This window comes from Colius striatus, chromosome 20, assembly GCF_028858725.1.
Source record: "Colius striatus isolate bColStr4 chromosome 20, bColStr4.1.hap1, whole genome shotgun sequence".
Lineage (NCBI taxonomy): Eukaryota > Metazoa > Chordata > Aves > Coliiformes > Coliidae > Colius > Colius striatus.
This window is the reverse complement of record NC_084778.1, coordinates 8,170,694-8,192,276: the sequence shown is the minus strand read 5'-3', so window position 1 is coordinate 8,192,276 and position 21,583 is coordinate 8,170,694. Positions and strand designations below refer to the sequence as shown.

The 21,583-nt window shown below is 40.5% G+C and overlaps 1 protein-coding gene across 3 annotated transcripts in view; it reads left to right on the top strand.

Annotated features, from left to right (window-relative positions):
• Positions 1–21,583, top strand: part of ZZEF1 (zinc finger ZZ-type and EF-hand domain containing 1) — a 56,927-nt gene that overhangs the window by 15,573 nt on the left and 19,771 nt on the right. For all 3 annotated transcript variants that reach the window (XM_062012134.1, XM_062012135.1, XM_062012133.1), the window contains exons 12-37: positions 459–570; positions 1,426–1,641; positions 2,419–2,519; positions 2,826–2,995; positions 3,496–3,629; positions 3,921–3,991; positions 4,363–4,477; positions 5,052–5,211; positions 6,172–6,293; positions 6,380–6,490; positions 7,142–7,308; positions 7,900–7,981; positions 8,610–8,811; positions 9,922–10,070; positions 10,843–11,083; positions 12,533–12,612; positions 13,465–13,558; positions 14,053–14,572; positions 15,170–15,334; positions 16,828–16,947; positions 17,722–17,883; positions 18,525–18,654; positions 18,917–19,055; positions 19,267–19,432; positions 19,966–20,228; positions 21,309–21,481. In XM_062012134.1, the coding sequence (XP_061868118.1) occupies positions 459–570; positions 1,426–1,641; positions 2,419–2,519; positions 2,826–2,995; positions 3,496–3,629; positions 3,921–3,991; positions 4,363–4,477; positions 5,052–5,211; positions 6,172–6,293; positions 6,380–6,490; positions 7,142–7,308; positions 7,900–7,981; positions 8,610–8,811; positions 9,922–10,070; positions 10,843–11,083; positions 12,533–12,612; positions 13,465–13,558; positions 14,053–14,572; positions 15,170–15,334; positions 16,828–16,947; positions 17,722–17,883; positions 18,525–18,654; positions 18,917–19,055; positions 19,267–19,432; positions 19,966–20,228; positions 21,309–21,481 (4,165 nt within the window). The remainder of the gene's footprint in view (positions 1–458; positions 571–1,425; positions 1,642–2,418; positions 2,520–2,825; positions 2,996–3,495; positions 3,630–3,920; positions 3,992–4,362; positions 4,478–5,051; positions 5,212–6,171; positions 6,294–6,379; positions 6,491–7,141; positions 7,309–7,899; positions 7,982–8,609; positions 8,812–9,921; positions 10,071–10,842; positions 11,084–12,532; positions 12,613–13,464; positions 13,559–14,052; positions 14,573–15,169; positions 15,335–16,827; positions 16,948–17,721; positions 17,884–18,524; positions 18,655–18,916; positions 19,056–19,266; positions 19,433–19,965; positions 20,229–21,308; positions 21,482–21,583) is intronic.

The following is a 21,583-nucleotide window of genomic DNA, read 5'->3' as shown; positions in this document are numbered from 1 at the left end:
CTTGTTTAAAAAGAGATATAACAAAGTTTCTGCTGGATGTGCAAATCACTGATAATAACTTCTGGGAAGATCAGAGGTTAAAGTTCAAAACCCACCTGGATCAGTTCCTGTGTGACCTACTCTAGGTGGTCCTGCTCTGGCAGGGAGGTTGGACTGCATGAGCTTTCCATGTCTCTTCCAGCCCTTGAGATTTTGTGATTCTGTTAATTAAACTTCAAGCAATTACTTTCTCAAAGCTGCTGCTTAGGAGTTAGGGCAGGTTAGGGGTCACGACTAAAAAGATTTCCTTAATTTTCTTACCCTGCTCGTGCTAAGGTTTGGATATGTGAAAGTTTCTGTTGTCTCTCTCATCTTTATAGCCACAACTGGTAAAAATAATCATCAGTAGTATATCAGCAGTTTCACAGGTTCTTTAAAGTTTTTCTTTACAAATCTTGTTCTGCTTTTTTTTTACACAGAAGTAATTGTTCATCTGATGATTTGGGAGATGATGATCCTATTGGCTGGTTCGAAGTAGAAGAGGAATGGGATGAAGTTGATGTCAAAATGCAGCAATGCAGAATTTCCCAGGTAAGAAGCCATGAGAATCCATTGTGCCAGTCACTGTGATCAGAGGCTCATCTCTGTGCACTGGTGTCATGCCCATTAAAATAAATGTAGCTCTCTTTCGTGCAAGGACAGTAGAGGTAGATTTTTACCTCTACCTCTGGGTAGAGGTAAAAATCAACAGGCTTTCAGTTCAATGGGTGATGTTACTTTTGTTCTCTGAGCTTTATTCATTTTTTCTGTGTGTACACATATGTAACTGTAGTTAAATGGTGCTTCAGTATCAAATTCAATGCACAGTCTGGTGGTTTTATCTGTAAAGGGCAGGAGGATGGAGCCAGGCTGTTCTCATTCATGGCCAATGATAGGACAGGAGGCAATGGGTACAAGTGGGAACAGAAGAGATTCCAAAGTAACACAAGGAAGCACTTCTTCAGTGAGAGGGTGAGGGAGCACTGTAAGGGGCTGCCCAGAGGGATTGTGGAGTCATAGAATCACAGAATGGTGGAGGTTGGAAGGGACCTTCAGAGATCATCTGGTCTAACTCCCCTGCCAAAGCAACTCCACCTAGGTCAGGTCACACAGGAACGTGTCCAGGTGGGTCTGGAAACCTCCCGAGAAAGAGCCTCCACACCCTCCCTGGGCAGCCTGGGCCAGGGCTCCCTCACCCTCACAATTAGTTTTTCCTTCTGTTTCAATGGAACTGTTTGTGTTCCAACTTCTGTCCATCACCTCTTGTCCTGTCACTGGATACAACAGAGAAAAGTGCTGCCCCAGCCTGCTGCCACCCGCCATTCAGATGTGCACTTAGGGCTTTTAAAAGGCAAATTTCTACTAGCTTTTATAAACAAATTTTGTTCTGTGTTTGTATCCTTCTAGTACTTGATGATAAAGTTCTTGTGCACAAGAGAAGACACAGCAGAGCGACTTGGAGTTCAGGGCCTGAATGTTTTTGGGTATCTCCGGCCGAAGCGAGGTGAACCCAGTACAGGCATGAACTGCTTGCAGTGCAGCAAAACTGATGTCGACACAGTTTGTGGCACAACTCTTCTCCTGAGGACACTTCATTTCATCCAGCAGCTGGCACAGGACCTGGTATTTTTACTTCTTAGTTCCTTTTCTTCTCCTTACACCACCCCAGAAGCCTGAGGAAACCTCAGGCTGAGGGTGGCTGAGGGTGCACAAGAAGTTGGGAGGGGACATGGCTGGGACAGCTGACCCCAACTGACCCAAGGGTTACCCCAGACCATAGAACATCATGCTCAGCTTCTAAAGCTGGGGGGACAGTTGGCAGGGGGAGTGGCTGGGCATCAGTCAATTGGTGGTGAGCAGTTGGTTTAATTTGCATCACACATCTTTCTTGGGTTTTATTTCTCTCTGTTACTTTGCTTTTCATTACAAGATGATTACTATTAGTTATTATTATTTCTATTATTAAGCTGTTTACTTTAATTCATGAGTTTTCTCACTTTTACCTTTCCAATTCTCTTCCCTTATCCCATTGAGTGTGGGGAGTGAATGAGAGTCTGGTGCATAGTTGCTGGCTGGGATTAAACCATGACAGGCTATTACTTGCTTTCAATCAAATTAGATCAAGAGGTAGAGGTTATAAAGTCTTTTGGGATGGGGGACTAGATATCTAGAAAGAGGAGAAAATCCTAATAGTAGCTCTATGAAAGAAAAGGTTTCAGCATGAGCTTGTCACACTTAGACACTGAAATATCCAAGAAAGAACTTGTGCTAGGGTTCATGTTAGCTGCAGATTTATGGGAAACTGGGCTGCTTTAAGCTCAGCCCTCAGGGATTTAGTCTTAGAAATGTGTTCTGTGTAGAGTTAATTTTCCAATCCTTCATTTTCTTTTCCTTTTTAAGGTTCAACAGAAGGAGGGTGGATTAAAATACAAGTCATTTTTAGATTTCACAGGCCTTGATTTGCAGCTGTTCTGGAATTTTTACAATAAACTTCACCAAAAGTAAGTGTCTTCTACTTTGCTGTGTGGTGAAGCCCTAATCTGTGTGTGTATGTATAAATAAAGTATGCTTGGTTCAGTTGCAGCAGTTTCTTCCTAAACTACATCATTTACATAAATAACATTTTCCTGCTGCTGCCATATGGCTCTTTGACTATAATGCTGTGTGGAAGCTTGAAATGTAGATTAATTTAGCTGGTAGCTATACTTTTTTTTGGCTATGTGCTCTTTACTCTTTTTTTAATCTATTTGGTGCAAAAGAGCTTCTCTTCTTGTTTTTGCTTCTGTTTGTTTTATGCTTTCTTACAGCCCAAGAGAAGAATGTATCTTTGCTCAAACACTGCTATTGCAGCTTCTCCAGAGCTGCTTCTCTGTGCTTACTGAAGACAGTAAAACTGCTAAACCTCAAGAAGCTTCTCAGAGCAAAACATCTGGTCACACAGAAGCTGCAGAAGAGCTTTACAGACATTTGTGTGAAGGTAATTTATATTGAATGTATTAACTGTTTTGTCTGTTCTGGCTTACAAGTGTGTTACAGGTTTGGGAAAAGATATTTTCACAGGGAAGATAGTGGAGCCAGTGAGGAGAATGGGGGTTACACATTAGATTTCACTGGAAGTAGGATGGCTCACTCTTTATTCAAGTGTAATGTAGTTAAAAAGTCAAATGTAGCAGTCTCCTGAAAACCAAACTACAGATAAAGCAGTTTATATAGAATCTGTCACATCTTGAAAACTTTATTACCTTTGATATTTGTCAGGTCTTAATGTCCCTAGACTTAATGTACTCAATGAGCAAATACATCCTTAGAAAAATCTTGCTGAAAGTCCCAAGTTTCTCCTCATTTAGTTTTACTGGGATTGCAAGGGCTTGAAGCTGTGTGGTTACACATTTGGCTTTGCCTCTAATGTGTTAAATGAAGTATCAATTTGACCTTGTCATTGTGGTGTTTGGTTGTTTTGCTTTTTTACATGAGCAGTGGTGGATATGGGGGACAGTAACTCCATGCCAATGAAAATGCTGAAAGAGGAAGTTAAGAACACCTTGCTCAGTGGAGCAGCAATCTTTTTCCCAGATAGACAAACCAGGAGACACCAGCTCTTCACCATGATGGTAAGCCATGAAATGAGGAATGGATAGTTTAGTATCTGCTTTCTGTATGCAGAAAAGAGGACAAATCTGAGTTCTTGATGTCAGATAGTGTAAACTTTATCTCACCAAAGTAAAAACACTTAATTTTCTTTGCCTCTTTTTACCCTCTCCCTTCTCCCTCTGCAGTTTATCCATAGAGAAAGGAGTTAATCCTGCCTTCCTTACCAAAAATGAACAGTAGAACTGAGACATTAGAGTTCTGTCTCACAGAGGAGGAACATATAATAAAAATAAGTATTTTTCCTTTTCTAGAAAAACATCACAGACCAAGAACATAAGCAATCTGTACATCTTGCCTTCAGATCCTTGTGTACTCACTTCAGGTAAAGGGTCTTGAAATGGTATTCCTCTGCAAAATAATTCTCCAAAATAATCAGCTGACCTTGCTTTAGCAAGGAGAACACTACTGCTGAATCAGGTCATTACCTGGATTGCTGTATATAAAACATAGTCCAAGATTGGTGATGAAATCACTGTATGTTGCTCTTGGGCTCCTCCTAAGTCTGTCTTCCAGTTTAAGTGTTTATCCATTGTGATGGTTGGTGTTGGCTTAATGAGTCTGGAGTTCCCAAAACCCAAACTTTTGATAATGATACAGTAAGATCTCGACAGATTTGTCCCAAGGATAACTAAATTTATGGTCTGGATCTGTGCTGCTTGTCATTAGTAACTAAGAAGATCTTTTGCTTTATAGTGATCAGGATCCAGGTGGACTCTTGTTACTACCAGAGAAAGGAGTGTCTGCGAATTTTGACATAAGTGAAGTGCTATCAGTCATGGATACCCTTCTGCTAGTGGCAGCAAGAGAGGTAACTGCACTCTTCTCACTTCATTGCTGTGATTTTTGTACACATTCAAACAAGCAGCATGCCTGACATGTATATATCCTGGATAAAACTAGTCATGGCAGTTCAAGTCTGTAGGATTAGATTTTCCAACGAATCAGAGCAGTTTTCTTTAAGCATTAACATTTCATAGTAGTTATGGTAAGTAATGTAGAAGGTCAGGTATTTTTCCTTAGCATTGGAAAGACTTTATGGCACCCTATCAACACAAGGAAATAGAAGCAATCATCCCATATTGAGAGCTAGAATTGGTCACAGCACTAAGGGAGGTGTAACTGGAGTAGGGTCATTTACATATGCAGAAACAAATATGCTGAGAACATTGAGTGACTCATATGTAACTATTCCTACTTGAATTTGCCATTTATCAAAACAAAAGGCATCAGTTGCTTTCTGGTGTTACGTGCTGCTTGTCAGTTACATTTAATCCTTTTTGTGGGGTAGGTGGGATAATTATCCATCTCAGTTAACTTACTACATGTTATGTCATGTCTGCAGCAGAAGAGGTTATCCTTTTGTTACATTCTTTATTTTTCAGTGTGAAATGATGATGCTGGATGTTGCACAGCAAGAGAGTGGCACAGTCTTGTCTTCCTTATTCTGGTCTGTTCAAGGTAGCCTCCTTTCGTGGTGCTACCTGCAACTTAAGGGTAGTGATGATTCAGACAAGGATCTTGCAGTAGAAATACTGAAAAACTGTAAGTGCTGGGATTGAATACAGAGTGAAGTGTGGTGGAATACAGGACTTGAAAATGTGATCTTGCAAATTGCAGTGTAACAAGGGTTCACCAGTGCTTGCCTGAGGCAGATTTATAACTGTCATAGGAAGGAATTTGTAAGCATATTGAGCAACTTAAAATTTTAGCCATGCTGATAACTTTATGTTGGGAGAATCTTCAGAAAACTTTTCAGTAACTTTTGGGGCTCAAATATTGAGGGGAAAAAAGAATCCCCCAAAAGCCAAACAGTATAAAACTTCCATTTGAACCTTTCATTTCTTTAAGTGTCACTTATTTTGATAAGCTTCTGTGTGGTGATGTATGTGTTTTAATAGATATTTGTGACAGCAAGGGGGAAGGAACTTTAGAAGCTGGACATTTCAAAGGGGTGTTTTGCTGAAGTGCTTTGGATTTTCTTTGTTCGCTGTTCTGTTTGGGTTTAGTTCTTCTAATGCAGCAACTCAGTATTGAGTAGTTAATTGGTCCAAGTACTCAATGGAGGTGTATTTTTATGTGAAATTACTTCCTACTATGTTGTTTATGTATGTATGTTTGTTGTGTTCCTGTCCTACATTTAAAAAGTAAGGCTATAGCTACAATTTCCTAGCCTCACTTGTTCCTTAAGTTGTACTTCTTAGTTGTGTATGGAGGCTACTGGATACACTGAGATTATAGAAACAATCTCGAAGCGTTTGATGAAATTACTCATCATTCACCTTCTTTTTTTTAGAGTACCATTGATAAACATAACTGTTTCCACAATAGAAATATCACAGAAAGCTTCTCTGAATTGTTTTCATTCTTGAGTGTCACTGTCTTGGGGCAGCCTTTCCTGCTGTCTCTCTTCTTGTGCACGTCACCATGCACTTAAGTGTTTGATAAAGCAGGTTGTGGTAGCAAATCCTTAAGGTGGCTATTAAGGGTTTTTTTTCTCTTTAGATGTGGGCCAGTTCCTGTCAAATATCAGAACGATTTTGCAGTCACTTTTATCTCAATATAGTGGCAAAACAATAGTAGAAAAAATAAGTAACTCTGTCTTTGCTATGGCAACTCGTCAGCTGGTAAGTGAACGTTGGGATTCCGTCCCATTCCCGGGTAGCACGGCCGTGGTTACGTGCATTTTCATGAGCCCTGTCCTTTCTCCTAGGTCATCTTCTTGTTGGAATTTTGCACTTTAGACATCCCATACTGTACTCTGCTACAGGGATTCAGCACTTTGATAGAACCACTGAGAAGCCTTTGTAGTGAACCTCATAAGGTAAGTAAAGATAGAGGTGCTATTGAGTACAGTGAAACTAAAGCAAAATTGCAAGGAAGATGTAGGGAACTCAGGTGATTATCTTGGTGAGTGCTTGAAAGGAGCTGGAAAGCTTCTAAAAGCATGGGATGTGTAATGAAATGTTAAGTGAAGAACTAGAAATATGTCTGTACTGATATAGAAGATGGACAGAGTGACCAGAAAGTGCAACTGGAATGAGCAGCCTTAGGAGGTAGATAGGAAGGAGGGATTCTGAGGATCAACAGGAAGGTAAAAATAGCATGTGCTTAAGGTTTGTAACTTCATTGCTTGTGGTGATGCAAATAAAGTCTGTTATGTCTGTAGTGTAGACGTTTACATCTGCATTAGTCATCCAGACTCTCTTTTTGTTAATATGTAGAGGCTTTTAGACACTTCTGCTGTGAGACTGTCTCCTCCTCCAGTAGACTAGATGAATTCTGCTTTAGGAGTGTTTCCTTACCGTGATTATTGTGGGTGTCTTTAGTTTAGGTGTAAATCAATGCTGTAGCGTTTAAAATGCCACTTTGTATGCACATCTGGCAACCTGAAAGTATAGACACAACAATCTAGTGTGGTAATTTGTTTTTGCAATGTTTTACAGTTGTATCTCAGTGCATTTTTGTTCTACAGATAGAAATGGAAAGCTGGCAGCAGGAGCAGCCTGTAGCGTTGCGAACGTGGACGATGGAATCACCTCATAACTATGAGAATAACTGCCATGAGATCTCAGTCTTCCTGTGTCATGGGGCAACTTACTTTGAGGTTGAATTTGATGAAAAATGTGAAACTGAAAGGAGGTAATTTAATCTTGTGCTATGCTTGATTCCAATATCTATTTGCAGAGGGGCAATTCGTCTTTCAGTGTGCAAGGAATACTTCTTGCAGTCCAGACACACCACTTCAGCTTCTTCACTGTCCTTTGCATTATGTGATATGTGATTTTGAATTGACCTCTCATGCTGAAAGCCACTTCTGGCAAAAATACAGATGTGCTGTTCTTCTTTCCTTTGGCTTTGATCTGTATAATACGACCGTGACCAGCACAGCTTGTGCCTGTGGTATTTATTTTGCCCTCTTTAGGTAAAACTATTAGCTTGCTCTCTCCTGGTTAGTTAAAGGCATAGGCCAAATGTTAAAATTACTCATTACCAATTCAATTACCAATTAAAATTACCCATTACCAATTCTGAAGGGTTAGGAAAGCAGATCTGTGTTACTGGGGCTACTGCACCACAACATGAAATGAGTTTCTTGTGAAGCAGTGCAGATGTGTGTGGTTCAGAAAAGGTGTGACTGAGATGCAGCACTTGTGAAAATCCAAAGCAAACATTTTCCCCCCTTAAACTTGAACAAGTCAATTTGGAAGTAATGAATTGCAATTTCCACAGGTATGATTACTTGGAGTTTACTGATGCCAGAGGTGCAAAAACTCGTTATGATACAAAGGTTGACACTGAGAAGTGGCCTAAGGTGAGCACCTTTAAAATTCTGAACCAAGTGATATACCCAATCTTAGGAAACGTTTATGGTTCTTGTGGAAAACCTATTGTCTGAAAGGATGTGTGCTCCCATGCCTTAATTTCATTCCCTCTCAAAGATGGGAGGGGGGCAGGAGGTGAGGAGGAAAGTCTGCAACGATGCAAATAAAAGGAGGGAATAAGCAGAGAATCCCTCTTTGCTGCTGTTATCAAAGGAGCAGTCAGTCAAAAGGAAAAATAATAGTCATATTAACTGCCAGTAACTACATGGCTAAAAAGTTACTCATTGGCACTGCCCTTGCAATTTGTTCACACCACAAGGCAAGCATAGTGCTTCCAGCAGCTACATTCTTTCTTGTGACACATATTCCCATGGGATGCTGCTTTTATTTGATGGCTCTGATTTCTTAAAGCTTAATCATGAATAAAATGTCTCATTAAATATTGAATAGAAATGTTACCTGCTTATTAGTGTGGGTTTCTCATTCAGGTGGTGGGGGAAATGTGTTATGGACAGAACGTAATACTGAAAAAACCATAGTTGCTGAAGGCAATTCATTACCCTGCAATGTTTTCCTGTCATGTACATTTGGCAAAATGACTGTTTTGTTGCTCTGTAGAAAGTGACCTTTAAGGCTGGCCCACGGCTGCAGTTTCTCTTTCACTCTGACAGCAGTAATAATGAGTGGGGCTACAAGTTTTCCGTCACTGCTTACGGCCTCCCAGATGTTGCCGTTTCTTGGGGCTTGGATTTACAGCTGCTCGTCTCCAGGCTGATGGGGCGCTTGGCTTCCCGCAGCATGGCACTGAAATCTCTGCGAGGTGAGTGCTCCAGAACTTGGGATGCCTTGTAAAAAGGAGATACAAGGACCTTATGTTGCAAATCCCTTGTGAAGAGAAAGGTTTCTGTTGTGTTTGTCTCTTGCCTGAAGATGGAACACTTGCTGTACAGCTGCTTGACAGAGTTTGGTCACGGAGCTTTCCGTGGCAAGTTTGGCTGCTGTTCTGCAGGATTACTCTTGAGAATCTTACAGGGATCACTGTGGTTTCTCTAACATTCAGAAGCCAATGTTAGGAAGAGATGAACACCTGAATGTAATCATACAAAGCTGAATCACAGTTATGAAGTAACACCAGTTTGCCCAATCTTTTTTCTTGTCCTTTTAGAATGATTCCATAGTGCTGTGATCCACCCCATGGTAGTGGTGGGAATAAGGAACCAGCAAACAAACAAACAAAAATACATAGCTTAGAACATATTTTAAGAGTTCCACATCAGCATTTGGGTATCTATTTAAATTTGAGCTGACAAATTCAGTTTTGCTAATTCCACAAGCTGAGTACACTCAGGATTTGGGCCACTGAAGATAAAATACAAAGCATGAGATGCCATAAGGGAACAAAAACGTCACTTATTCTTTAATTTCACAACCAGAACACTTCTATCCAGCTTCCTAAATCTGAATAAATTCACCACTTTGGAGAAATAAAATAAGGTAAAAGTTCTTGCTCCAATCAGGTGATTTACCATGGAAAATTAGTCAGGCACTGTTGTGATTCAGGGAAGTGTTCATATCATGGCATATTTTCTTTCTTAATATCAGCATACTTACATATAGTAAATTATTAGGTCTTTAGGAGGAGAAAAGCTTCTAAACTCTCTTGCAAATTGGGGAATTTGTATGGTTGTAAGTGCAGCAAAAGTCCTAATGTGTCATACTTTCACTATAAGATATTGATGCTATCATTGAGAAGGGGTACATCAGTTTTCTGTACCACATTAGAGAAGCAGAAGTTAAAGAATGTTATTAAATGACTCAGGCCATTTGCATCCTTTCCCCCCCCACTGGTTGTTTAATATTTACTATTTTTGTTAATCAGTAAGAATGAACAAAAGCATTTTAGTAACTGAAGTGTCTGAATTTCTCTCAGAACTAGGTAGTGAAGCAGACTTGCCTCCTTTGAAAGTAACATCAGTTCTTAATTCTCCTCTGTGGAAACCTGTCTTCAGGCATCAGATGTGTCCTGAGGCACTCTTGGGAGCCAGTCAAAGCAATAGACTGCAGCAAGATAAAAAAGAGGTACCTGCAGCCCTGCTTTTGTTTCATTGGTGTGACATCCCCATGCATCACAGAGTTTCCTTCAAACTTAAGTGGCTGATACATCCTGAAGCATGTGCTGTTGTGCTACAGTTGTTATCACTTGTGCTGTTTAATTCACAATCATTTTGGTTGGAAAACACCTTTAAGATCATGAGGTCCTGTCCCTCCCCTCACTCTGCCCAGCCCACCACTACCCCATGGCCCTCAGCACCTCAGCTCCATGGCTTTGGGATCCCTCCAGAGCTGGGCACTCCCCCAGCAACCTGGGCAGCCTGGCACAGGGGCTGACACCCCTCTCAGGGAAACAGTTCTGCCTCAGCTCCAATCTCAACCTCCCCTGGGGCAGCTTGAGGCTGTTTCCTTTTGTCCAATAACTTGTTACTTGGGAGCAGAGACTGACCCCCACCTCACTATAACCTCCTATTATCAATCATGTCTCCCCTCAGCCTCCTCTTCTCCAGGCTGAACACCCCCAGCTCCCTCAGCCAGTCCTCATAAGACTTGTTCTCTAGATCCTTCAAATACCAAGGAGGAAAGAATCTGTTGTTCTGTGCCCTTTATTAGTTTCCATTATCATAGAATGGTGGGGAGGGACCTTCAGAGATGGTCTGATTCACCCTCCCTGCCTTGGGCAGGCACATCTTTCATTAGATCAAGTTGCCTCACTACAGTATCTATTTTGCAAGTTGACTTAAGCATAGAAATGAGCTGCAACACCATTAAAACATCTGCTTTCTGACACCCTTTCCAGGTTAAGAGCTCTCACCAAGATGACTGCCGTAACTTTCTTATCGACTTTGCAAAATCAGATCCTGCCCAGGACTTCAGTGGGCAAAAATCTGAACTTTTCAAAGGACTTACACAGGCATGTAAAAAACAGACCCCAAAGACAGATATAGTTGCTGGTTCTACTGTTGATCGAGCTGTGAACTCAACATTTGCTGCTTTGGTGTATCTCACTCCAGATTTATATGAGAAGCTTCAAAAATATGGTAACTCTAATATTAGACTCTCTTAATAATGAAGGCTTAAAGTTTGTGAGAGGCTGTGTTATAGTTCAGTTGATAAACTTTGAAAACTCAGTGTGACAACTTGGAGAAAGATGTTCTGTAGGAAGAAGTCATCATTTAGGTGAACTAGGTGAGACTTCTCTCTAGAGTGTTTATTTCTTATTAATGCAGGCTTTTCAGAGCTCTGTTCAAATGTTCACAACCATCATAAGCTGCTTATAAGGATGTACCCACAGACGGTAGTGAGAGCCTCTGGGGTGTTAATTCAGAACAGTGTGGCTCCTGGTGGTTACAGATACAAATGATGGGGATGAAGGGGGGGGTGAATTACGTCCCAAAATGTTCTTCAGTGGGAGCTGACCTTGGCATCCTCAAAAAAACTCTTATTTTTGAAAGCATCCAGAATGTTTTACTATTAACTGGTATAACATCCATTGTATTACAGTTTACATGTTTTCAGTAGGTAAAATGAGGAAGTTTAACTCACACCATCCTTCCATTAAGCCTGTAGATATGTCTGAAATAATGGGTAATGTGTTACTTGGTTTTGAGGGGTTTCATTTTAGGCTTTCACTTTCTGTCACAATTCTGAAGCTAAGCATCTCCCATTGAGCTATACAAACGTGTGTAAACATGATTGATACAAAGGCTGACTTGATGACTGAAGTGGTTATTGCCTTTAATCATTTTATCTGTCTGACAATTCATCTAACTCTCAAACCATGGTAGCTCAGGAGAATATTGATGAGTGGATAAGGACTCCATCCTCCTCTTATGTTAATAGCTTCATCTGTTAGTCCTGTTGGGCCAGACTAATTTCAGACTCATATTCACCTGTGCCACACAAATTATGGGCAAGTGATGCTGAAGAGGAGGAGGAAGAGGGTGTTTAAAAAAGGGGAGAGGGAAGACCCTGAATGGGAGTGTCTTTCTCTCCATAGTCAGTGTCAGGCCAGTTTTGATGGAAACTGCTTTGTGAGGTCTTCAGTTTTTATAAATTGATCTTGAGAGTCCATTCCAGAAACCCACAGCATAAAACAAAAGAGGAAGAGAATTACTAACTAAATACATCTGTAGAGCTTCCAGTTAGTACTGAGCATTCCTTGATTGTTCTGATACCCATTTGCATTTGTGATACTTGCATATCTAGGGAGAGGTTTCCATTTTCTAGGACTGCAGGCATCAATTTTTGGGAAGAGATGAGAAAGATATTCATAGTTCAACTTTGCAAATAACTCTGTCAAGGTGCAGTTTGTGTGTTTAAGGCATATGTAAGCTGACAGCTCTTATTCCTTGTTTCTTCCTACAGGCATAATTCCAGCTATTGACTAAGAGATGAAGGGAAGGCTCTAGCATAATAGTACTTAAGTAATTGAGTTGTGTGAAAATTGAGCTGTAAATAAACAGAACTCTTCTTTCTCTCATTTCCAGTCAACAGTGGAGGCAAGGTGTCTTTGGGTGAGGAGTTTGCACAAGTATATTCCCTGGCTGATTCAATTAGAATATGGATGGTAAGATCACTCAGGAGGATATCCATTAATGTCATTTACTTTAATATTTCCCAGTGCAAGGTTAAGGAGTAGGATGGAACCATGTCTTTCTTCAGTGATTCTAGGTCAACTGTTTTCATTTAAGAAGAACATATATATTCATGCCTAGACTTTGAGTTTAAACATTTAAATTCATTCTTCCACTCCCCTCCTGCCCTCAGCCCCAGATATGTCAGCATGAGTATTTAGGCCCAAATTTGACTCAATCAGTCAAATTCGTGTTATTTTTCAGCAAGAGTATGTGTTGTTAATTAGGAAGATTCTTACATAGCAGTTGGAGTTCTTTTGAGGTGTAACTTAGAAAGAAATCTGCTTAAACATCATTCTTACAGGAGTCCCATGCTAATAGAAAAGGAAATCATTGCCTCTTTGACAAGCAAGTAACTGGCTTCAGTTCAGAGTATGTTTTTCCTCAGCCCTTCAGATGTGGGCTGAGGAAATTAAGTGTTCTAGGATCTTGTGACCTCTCCCCTGCTTTTTCCTGCCTGCCAGGATTCCTTGAAGCTTGATACACTAGAGGGGCAATGAGTGCAGGTGCATGTTAAGATCAGTAATTGCACTGTACCCATAGCATCACAGGAGGTGTTTGCATCTGCCAGTACACAAGAGTTAGACAACATGGTGCTTTTGGAGAATCTTAACTTGTGGTTAGCTATGTATCTTTTCCTGAGTAGTGAGGGTAAAGGGGAACAGTAAATCCTGTTGTCTGTTCCTGAGATCAAATCCTTAAATCCAATGCAGTCTTCATAATGCCTTGCTGTGTAGATACACAGGGGGAGTCATATTTTAACTGTTTTAACATCCTGTCTACAGTTGGAAATGAAGCAGAAATCCCTGATGGGTAGGGCAAGTGATACTGAGGAGAAGCAGAACACAGATGCAAGTGAGGTGAACCCAGAAACTCTTGGTAAGTGTTGTTCTTTCACATCTGTAAGCATTGCCTTGTAAATCTTTGTTTTTGCTGTAAAAGGTAAGTTAGCAACTGGGATTACTTCTTAATAATCTAAGAGATAAATTAGTATACATTACATGGACTGTCTGGGATCGTGTTCTGCTGTTCTTTGCAGAGAATAGTGAGAAAATGCTAAAGGAGATGACCTCTCACTTGGGTTCTGAACTGTTGGGTTCATCTATTTTTATAGGTACTTGTTACCACAATTAACTGATGTTAGAATAGCAGCTGGTTGTTATTATAATGTGCTGTCATTGGCTACTGTGTGCTTCATACGGTTCAGTGTTCTTATTGACATTTAGCATTTGAACATGCAGAATTAAGTAACTAGTAGTGTTATGATTCAAGAGAAACAGTATTTCCTATCTATCAGTTTCTTCCTAAGCAGAGGATAACGAGTTTGGTGGATGATTGTCATGATTTTAAGTCTTACCATTTTTGTGCTGCAGCAAAACTTTGTATACAGAAGAGCCTTTTGTTACTGAATTTTTTGCCCATAAGAGCAAAGACAAAAGATGCTGCTTCAAACAGTGTGGAAGCTCAAGATACTGATGATGTCCAACAGTATGGCAGAAGTAAATGCCAAAGAAAAGGTTCTGTTGTGGAATCAGACTTCCAGGCAGCACACTCATTGTCTTCCAATGGAGTAACTCGGCCTGGTTCAAAAGAAGAGAGCCAAGTGACACAATCTGATACGAAGAGTAAACAAGTTCCAGCCCCCCTCCAAACAGAAGAAGCATCTGCATTTCATAGCAAGGCTGTTGAAAATACAATTTCACAGCAAGAAGACATATCATCATCACCTCCTCCCACTCCTACACGAAAAGCTCAGTTCAGCCGTGGAAGGCTGAGGCTGCTGTCTTTCAGATCGATGGAGGAGCCAAGAGCTGTGCCTACTGTGAAGGAGAAATATCCTATATTGAAAAACATACTAGACTTTATTAAGGATCAATCACTTTCCCATGAAAGGTGAGCAAATTGAAAGTGTTGCCAGATATAAACTACAGCAACTTGTTTTCCGATCTCTTCAGGGGGGAATAATATATCTTTTAGCTGTGAGATAGCATTTGTACATAAATTGTTGTCAGATATAGGTATCAAGCTTCAGTTCTCTTCTATCATGTAGAACTTACAGAATGTGAAAAGCAATTACTTGTCTCATTCTTGTCTTGCTTCCTGAGATCTGTTTGCAGTGGCATTTTGCTTCTTATCTACAAGCAGTGAGGACGTGGTGTAGCAGTCCTGGAAATCCTTGATACCAAATATAGAGTAGTTGTATCTCTTATTAAATTACCTGATATTTTGAAAGTGGAAATCAGGAGAGATTTCCATTTCTCAGCTTGTCTATTTTTAGGCTTTAAAACTTAGACTGGTGGGGGGAAGTGCTGGATTGTAGTTGAAGCTTTATCATACATTCCAACTGCAGTGTACCACTGCTGAAATACAACTGAAAGTGTAGATTCCAAAATCTTGTTGAACTCCTCAAATACTTCTTGAATTGTGATATTTTTGGGTTATGTTTTGTAGTCCTCATAGATGGGGGTTGTTTTATTTTGCTCTTTTTAGTGTTTTAAAGGTTCTTGCTTTGAGAAAATCCCAAGGGCAGAATATTATGGAAGTGCTCAAGACGATCCGCCGGTGCCTGGACTCGCTTGGGCAGCCACACTGTTTTCATCCACCCTGTGTACTTTTCCTCTTGGAACTTCTGGCCTGTCAGAAATATTTTACAAAGTAAGTGATTAATTAGACCAGTCTCAGCCATGTGATTGAATATGTCTTCGTCCTGTGTTTTCCTAGCTATGTATATTGAAGACAGTAGAAAGTTGGGGGTTTTTTTAGTCCATGTGGATAATCAAAGTATCTTCTGAGGATGAGTTCTTAGGCTGCTAATGCATATCTTACATGCTTCATTTACAACTTGTTTTTTCAAGTGAGACTTAGCTTAAACCATGACACTGTTAACAACTCAGCTGGGAGCAAAGCACCACACAGCTACTGACTGTTTGTTTCCCCTGTGGTGGGGTGGGAAAGAGAAAAGGTAACTGTGAGCCTAGTGGGTCGAGGTGAGGACAGGGAGGGCTCACCAATTATAGTCTGACACTAATCAAAACCAGAAACAAAGCAGAATAGAATGGTAAGAATATAACCAGAGCTTTAAAAATACCTTCCCTCCACCTGTCTTACCTTCCTGGGCTCAGCTGCTTGCTCCAGTGTGGGGTCCCTGCAGTCCCTCCCTTGCTACCCAAAAACCTACCACACAAACACAACACATACCAATATAGATACCTAGAAACATCTTTACAGTTCAGCCAGATCACAACAAACTCAAAAAGATTGTAGAGTCTCCACTTATTGCCTTAGTTGAAGTTCCTGTCTAATTCTAGATGGGTTTCTTTCTTGTCCAGTAAAGCTGTAGTGGTTTAATCCATTTAGCTTGGAAATACTTACGTAGCATTACATCTTTATAGTTTTTGTGAGCTTAGTTTGTGAGTCGAGTGAATGCTGCTCTGGCAGAAGAGCTAACTTCTGAGAGTGGTGTGTATTGTGTCTCCTAAGTCAAGCATTTGCTTGTTCGTGAATTTTCATAACTTTATGTGTGCAGAGACAGATTTTATTGTGGGGTGATATATTCCCCTCGTGTGCCAGAGGCTGCAGTACTGCTGCAGTACAGAGTACAGAGGCTGCAGTACTGTTAGCAGTGCACTGGTTATATGGCATGCACATATGCACCCAAAAAAGAGGCAAAAAGATCCTATGGATTATATGCACATGCAATTGTTGTTGTAACCTGGAAAGTGCTACAGCTAGCAAGCAGTCTCACAGCAGGAGGTGATATGTGCTGTCTACTTCATGAATCAGGTCTGAGTTCTAGCGTGTGTCTGGACTGTGCTGTCTGAACTCAGCTGTTTTGTCACTTGTCAAGAGCTTTTTATGATCTCTTTGAAGATCTTGATTAGATTTTTGTAAAGCATTTGTTAAACTGAAGGCAGTACTTTTATTAGTGCCATGAGAATATTCTCTTTGCCGGTTTTTTCCCTTGACTTTCTGTTTCCTGGTGTAAGATTATTTTGTTTTACTTCAAAAGTGGCAGATGTTAAACCTGACTAACATCCTGCCCACTTGTGAGGAGTGTTTAAGAGATTGCTTGTAAAATTTGCACAGACCATGCTACCTAAAATGTAGCAGTGAATTCTAGGCTACTAAACTGAGCCTTCAATTTCTAGCTACTTCGGGAACTTGGAAGGCTGTGGTGCTGAACTACACAAAGAGATTCGAGAGACCTACTATCAGCTTGTTTTGTTCCTGGTCAATTCTGTGAAGGGATTTAGTGCTATCAATGACAGGTACAGTACATTAAATGCATTACTTATGTGAGGGGGTTTTCCTGTTCTTTCTCATCTCCACCTATGTCTTATTAATTCCTTAATTGCTATACTTTGCATTGTTTACAGAACAGTGTTTACATCAGAAATGCCAAGTTACCTTTTTATTAATACCACACAGGAAAACACAATGACTTTTATCAATGTTAAAACCTTGACTTACTGCATTTTTTAGTTATTCTGCAATATGTCCCTGCATTAAAACAGTAGAAATAGCAAATTTATTGTGGAGTACTTTGGTAAGAGTCACGGCACAACAAATACCACAGTTCTCCAGCTGTGATTTAAGGTTGTAGCTCATGTTTTGGTAGCATTCTGGTTAGAATTGTTGGGATTTGTAGCTAGGTGTCCTGAAGAAATGAATATTTTGTGACTATAATACCTATTTCTCTGCTAATAACTTCCAAGTCCGTTGTTCAGTTTCAACTGAACATAGCAAGGTTTCAAAGAGAACAGATTCCTGCAAACATCAAGAAAATGTACTGCTGTTAATCCTCAGGCTATACCATAAATTGCTGGATCCATAGAGGATAATACCTTTATTTCATATTGTGTTGGCTGTGCTTCTTACTATATTTTTTATGCTTATGCATTAGTAAACCTGAGTTTCTGCCAGAAATGCAGAGCAAAGCCAGGAAACCAGAGTACAGGGATTGTCCACCATTCGTCCCCAAGTAAGCTATTTCATCTTGAGGTTAGAGCTGTCATGTTTTCTTGTCTCTTGTTTTTATTTAGATCATTGCTTCCTGCCTTATCGTGTGTGCAGACAACTCTCCTCCACCTTTTGGATATGAGTTGGGAACCGAGAGATCTTTCCTTCTTTGTTGACATTCAGTTACCACATCTTCTTATGACTACATCACAGAAAAACATCAGTATTCATGACAGTGTCATTTGGTGAGTCAGGAAGAATGCAACTTCCACATGGTACTAACTGCTGACACCATTTTTACCAAGAAAGGCTCCTGCACTTAGTGCTGGAATAAGCAACAAGAGTATTCTTAACAAGTATGGCATCATTTTGACCCATATCCAAGGGCTTAACTGAAGTATTAGGTATTATTTTTGCAGCATTACTAGTGCAAGAACTATCTTTTACCTGATTGATGCCAGAACACTTGTTTAGCAGCATAGCAGCATAGGTAGTCACTTTTCTTGCCTTGATGTAAATACCCCACGTTTTTAACATCTGCATGTTGCAATCCTATATTCCTTCTACTTCTTACACATGAGCAAAGGTGAAGCCCAAAAAGCTTTTAAAATGTCTCATCTGATCTGCCAGCATAACCAAAAGCAGTTTCCTAAGGGTAGGTTTTTCTGATTTTTGCCTTATGGTCCCCATCTGCATTTAAGAACTTGTCAGAGGCAAAAAGCAGGTGTCTGTGTGGTCACTTATTAACCACGTGAACTGGAGCTCTCACAACTCTGATTTGGTTTTTGACAGAAAAAAAACCCAAACAAAGTATTTAAATCCCAAATTCTATTAGAAGGAAAGCTGATTGCATTCAAAGTTAATTTTGAGCTTGTTTTTGTTGTAGTCAGTGGAGTGAAGAAGATGAAATTGCAGACTACAAGCAAAACTGTGAGTGGATGGATGAATGTCAGGATGTGATGTTTGAGACCTGGTATGAGAAGATAGCTCAAGCTGACCCAGAGAAGCAGAGAAAGGTGATCTCATGATTTGCTTATTTATCTGCAGAAAGGATAAATAGGAGTCTTTTTCAAAGCCTAAGGGAGAGGAGGGAATATGGCTTAAACTCATTTTTCATGAGTCGGACCCTTGGCTCCCTGTAGCCCGTGAAAAGTCTAAACTGGTAGAAAGATCCCCATCCCTTTATCTGCAGAGAAATTGTTCTGCTTTCTGTCTAAAAAGGGCTTTCTAAAGTCAGAAAATAATCCTGAAGTAAGTGGTGTCCATTTCTTGCTCTAGATGCACATGTTTGTTGCTCGTTACTGCGACCTGTTAAACGTGGACATATCCTGCGACGGCTGCGATGAAATTGCGCCGTGGCACCGCTACCGCTGCCTGCAGTGCAACGACATGGATCTCTGTAAAACTTGTTTTCTTGGTAAGAGTCACTAAAAAAACCCTTCCCAAAACCCTGTGCTCGAAGGCAAAATAGTGTCATCTCTGAATTATCCATCAATAGAGTGTAAGCCTTTTTGTCTGGATATTTTAGGAACAATAAGCTTTTCGTTTCCTAATCTGAGTGTGAAGTTGAGAATAAGATCCTTTATCAGAAAGGATTTACATGGAAATCTTAAAATATTTCTTTATAGGTGGAGTTAAACCTGAAGGACACGAGGATGACCATGAAATGGTTAACATGGAGTATGCCTGTGATCACTGTCAAGGAGTTATTATAGGTCGGAGGATGAACTGCAACGTGTGTGATGACTTCGACCTTTGCTATGGGTGCTATTCTGCAAAGAAGTACTCTGACAGGTATTAAATGTGGGATTTTGTTCCCCTCAGCTTCACTTGGCAGGAGAGTGACATGTTGCTTCCTAGAAGGCTGTGTCTGACATTAGGACATCTCGTTGGTGTCCTACAGGGAAGCAGAGCAAATATAGGACCAGTGAGCAATGTCTGCAGTTTAAGTTACTTCAGAGGTTGCAGCAGAATTCTCATCTAGCTGTGGCTGTGAAAGTTACAGGAGGAGAGTTATCAACCCTGAGTGACGAAAAAATGAACAGGGCTGTGGTTAGACAACACAGGTTTCAGTGCTTGACACCAAAATCCTTCAAACATTTCACTGCCTGAGCCTGAGCTCTGGAGGCAGTTCAGGGTCTGTTAAATGAGCACTCCTGGGGTCAGCGAGGCTCAGACAATTTACAGCCCTTGAAGGGCTACAGCTTGAAACAGTTTGAAATGTGTTGGGTTGTTCATAGTTTCCTGTAAAAGTGTCATGTGTTGCTAACTTTGTTGGTTAGCAAGGAAGTGGCAGCATTTCAAAATGGTGTTCCTTCTTCTTTCAGTCACTTGCCAACTCACAGCATCACAGTTTATCCCATGGTGACCATTCGAATCAGCGACCGACAGAGGCTCATCCAGCCCTACGTCCACAATTATTCCTGGCTGTTGTTTGCAGCTTTGACTCTCTACAGTGCAGATCTGGCAAATGGAGACGAAGTAGAAGGAGAAAAACTAGATCCACAGGTCCTCAGTCATGCCAGAGTTCTGCAACATCAGTGCATACAGCTCATTGGAGACTGCTTGATGAAAGCGCAGCACGGAAAAGGTGAGTCAGCTTCTCCCTTCACTGAGACAATGGTTTCTAGCAAGTGTCAGAAAAATCTGTGGTTACTCACTTTGAAGTTTCCAAAGGAAGGGGGAAGCCACTGTGTACTTCCCTGAGAGTAACTGTTTATGTAGAGAGCAAATGTAGAACAAGTGTCATTCAGGGTCACTGCAACAGGGAAAACGGGCTGCTTGAGAAAATTAATATTATGCTTACATAAATATTGAAGACAACTTGGCAACTCTTTGGTTGTTTCTTTTTCCATCTTGGATGTTGTAAAAGGGATCAATCAATATAGCTTAGTGTTCTGTTACTGACGTGTTGCTGACAACTGAAGGGCTTGAAGGAAAGCAAATAACTTGGTGGAAAAGGTTTTGTTCTGCATCTCTTGGCAAAGGGTTTTTTTAACTTGTGGTATGACAAGTTTCTGGGGATGGTGTCCATTTGTATGGAAAAAAGGATTTCTGTGAGCTAAGACTTACTACAGAAAAGAGGGTGATACAAGAGACACCTGTGTTGAATGTATCAAAAGCTCTAGAGTCAAGTTCAGTTAAGTTTACTGGTAGTTTTTTGAGTGGCTGTAATCCAGCTGGAATACCAGCACCAAACATCTGCATATTCATTATTTGATCTATTTGGTTTTCATGTACTGTTTTACTGTGTAAATATTTAAGTCTCATTTACCTTTCATAACTTCTACCCTGATCTCACCTTTGAGGTGGAAAATATCACCACCTGTTCATCACTATTATTTGACAGAATTACATAACTAAGTGAAGATGATGGGGAAAATCTTTTTGAAGGAGTTGATTTTCAGAAGAAGTGCATGAGAGGAGAGTGGCAATTCTCTTTCATAGAATCACAGAGTGGTAGGGGCTGGAAGGGACCTTTAGAGATCATCTAGTCTAGCCCCACTGACAAAGCATCTCCACCTAGATCAGGTCACGCAGGAATGCATCCAGGTGGGTTTTGAAGATCTCCAGAGGAGACTCAACAACCACCCTGGGCTTTCAAAATGTTTCAGTTCTACTTTTTACCTGTCTTGCTACTCAACAGCTTTTATAACTTTCTTGCTTTCAGGCCTGAAAAACTTAGCTCTCCTCTGCATGTTACCAGAAGGTGAATCCTTCTCAGAGAATGTCACTGTCTCAGTCAGTCCTCCCACAGATGGTGCTCCAAAAAGCCATAGTGATGATAAAGCAGCAAAGGGAAGAGATGAGAAACCAAGCACAGGCACTTTTGTGCTTTGTAATGTAAGTACCCATTATTTTCATAACCCCTGATATCAATTAAATATGTGATCTTCAGAAGCTTAAACCTGCTATTCTGGATACATAACTGAAATGACAGCAATG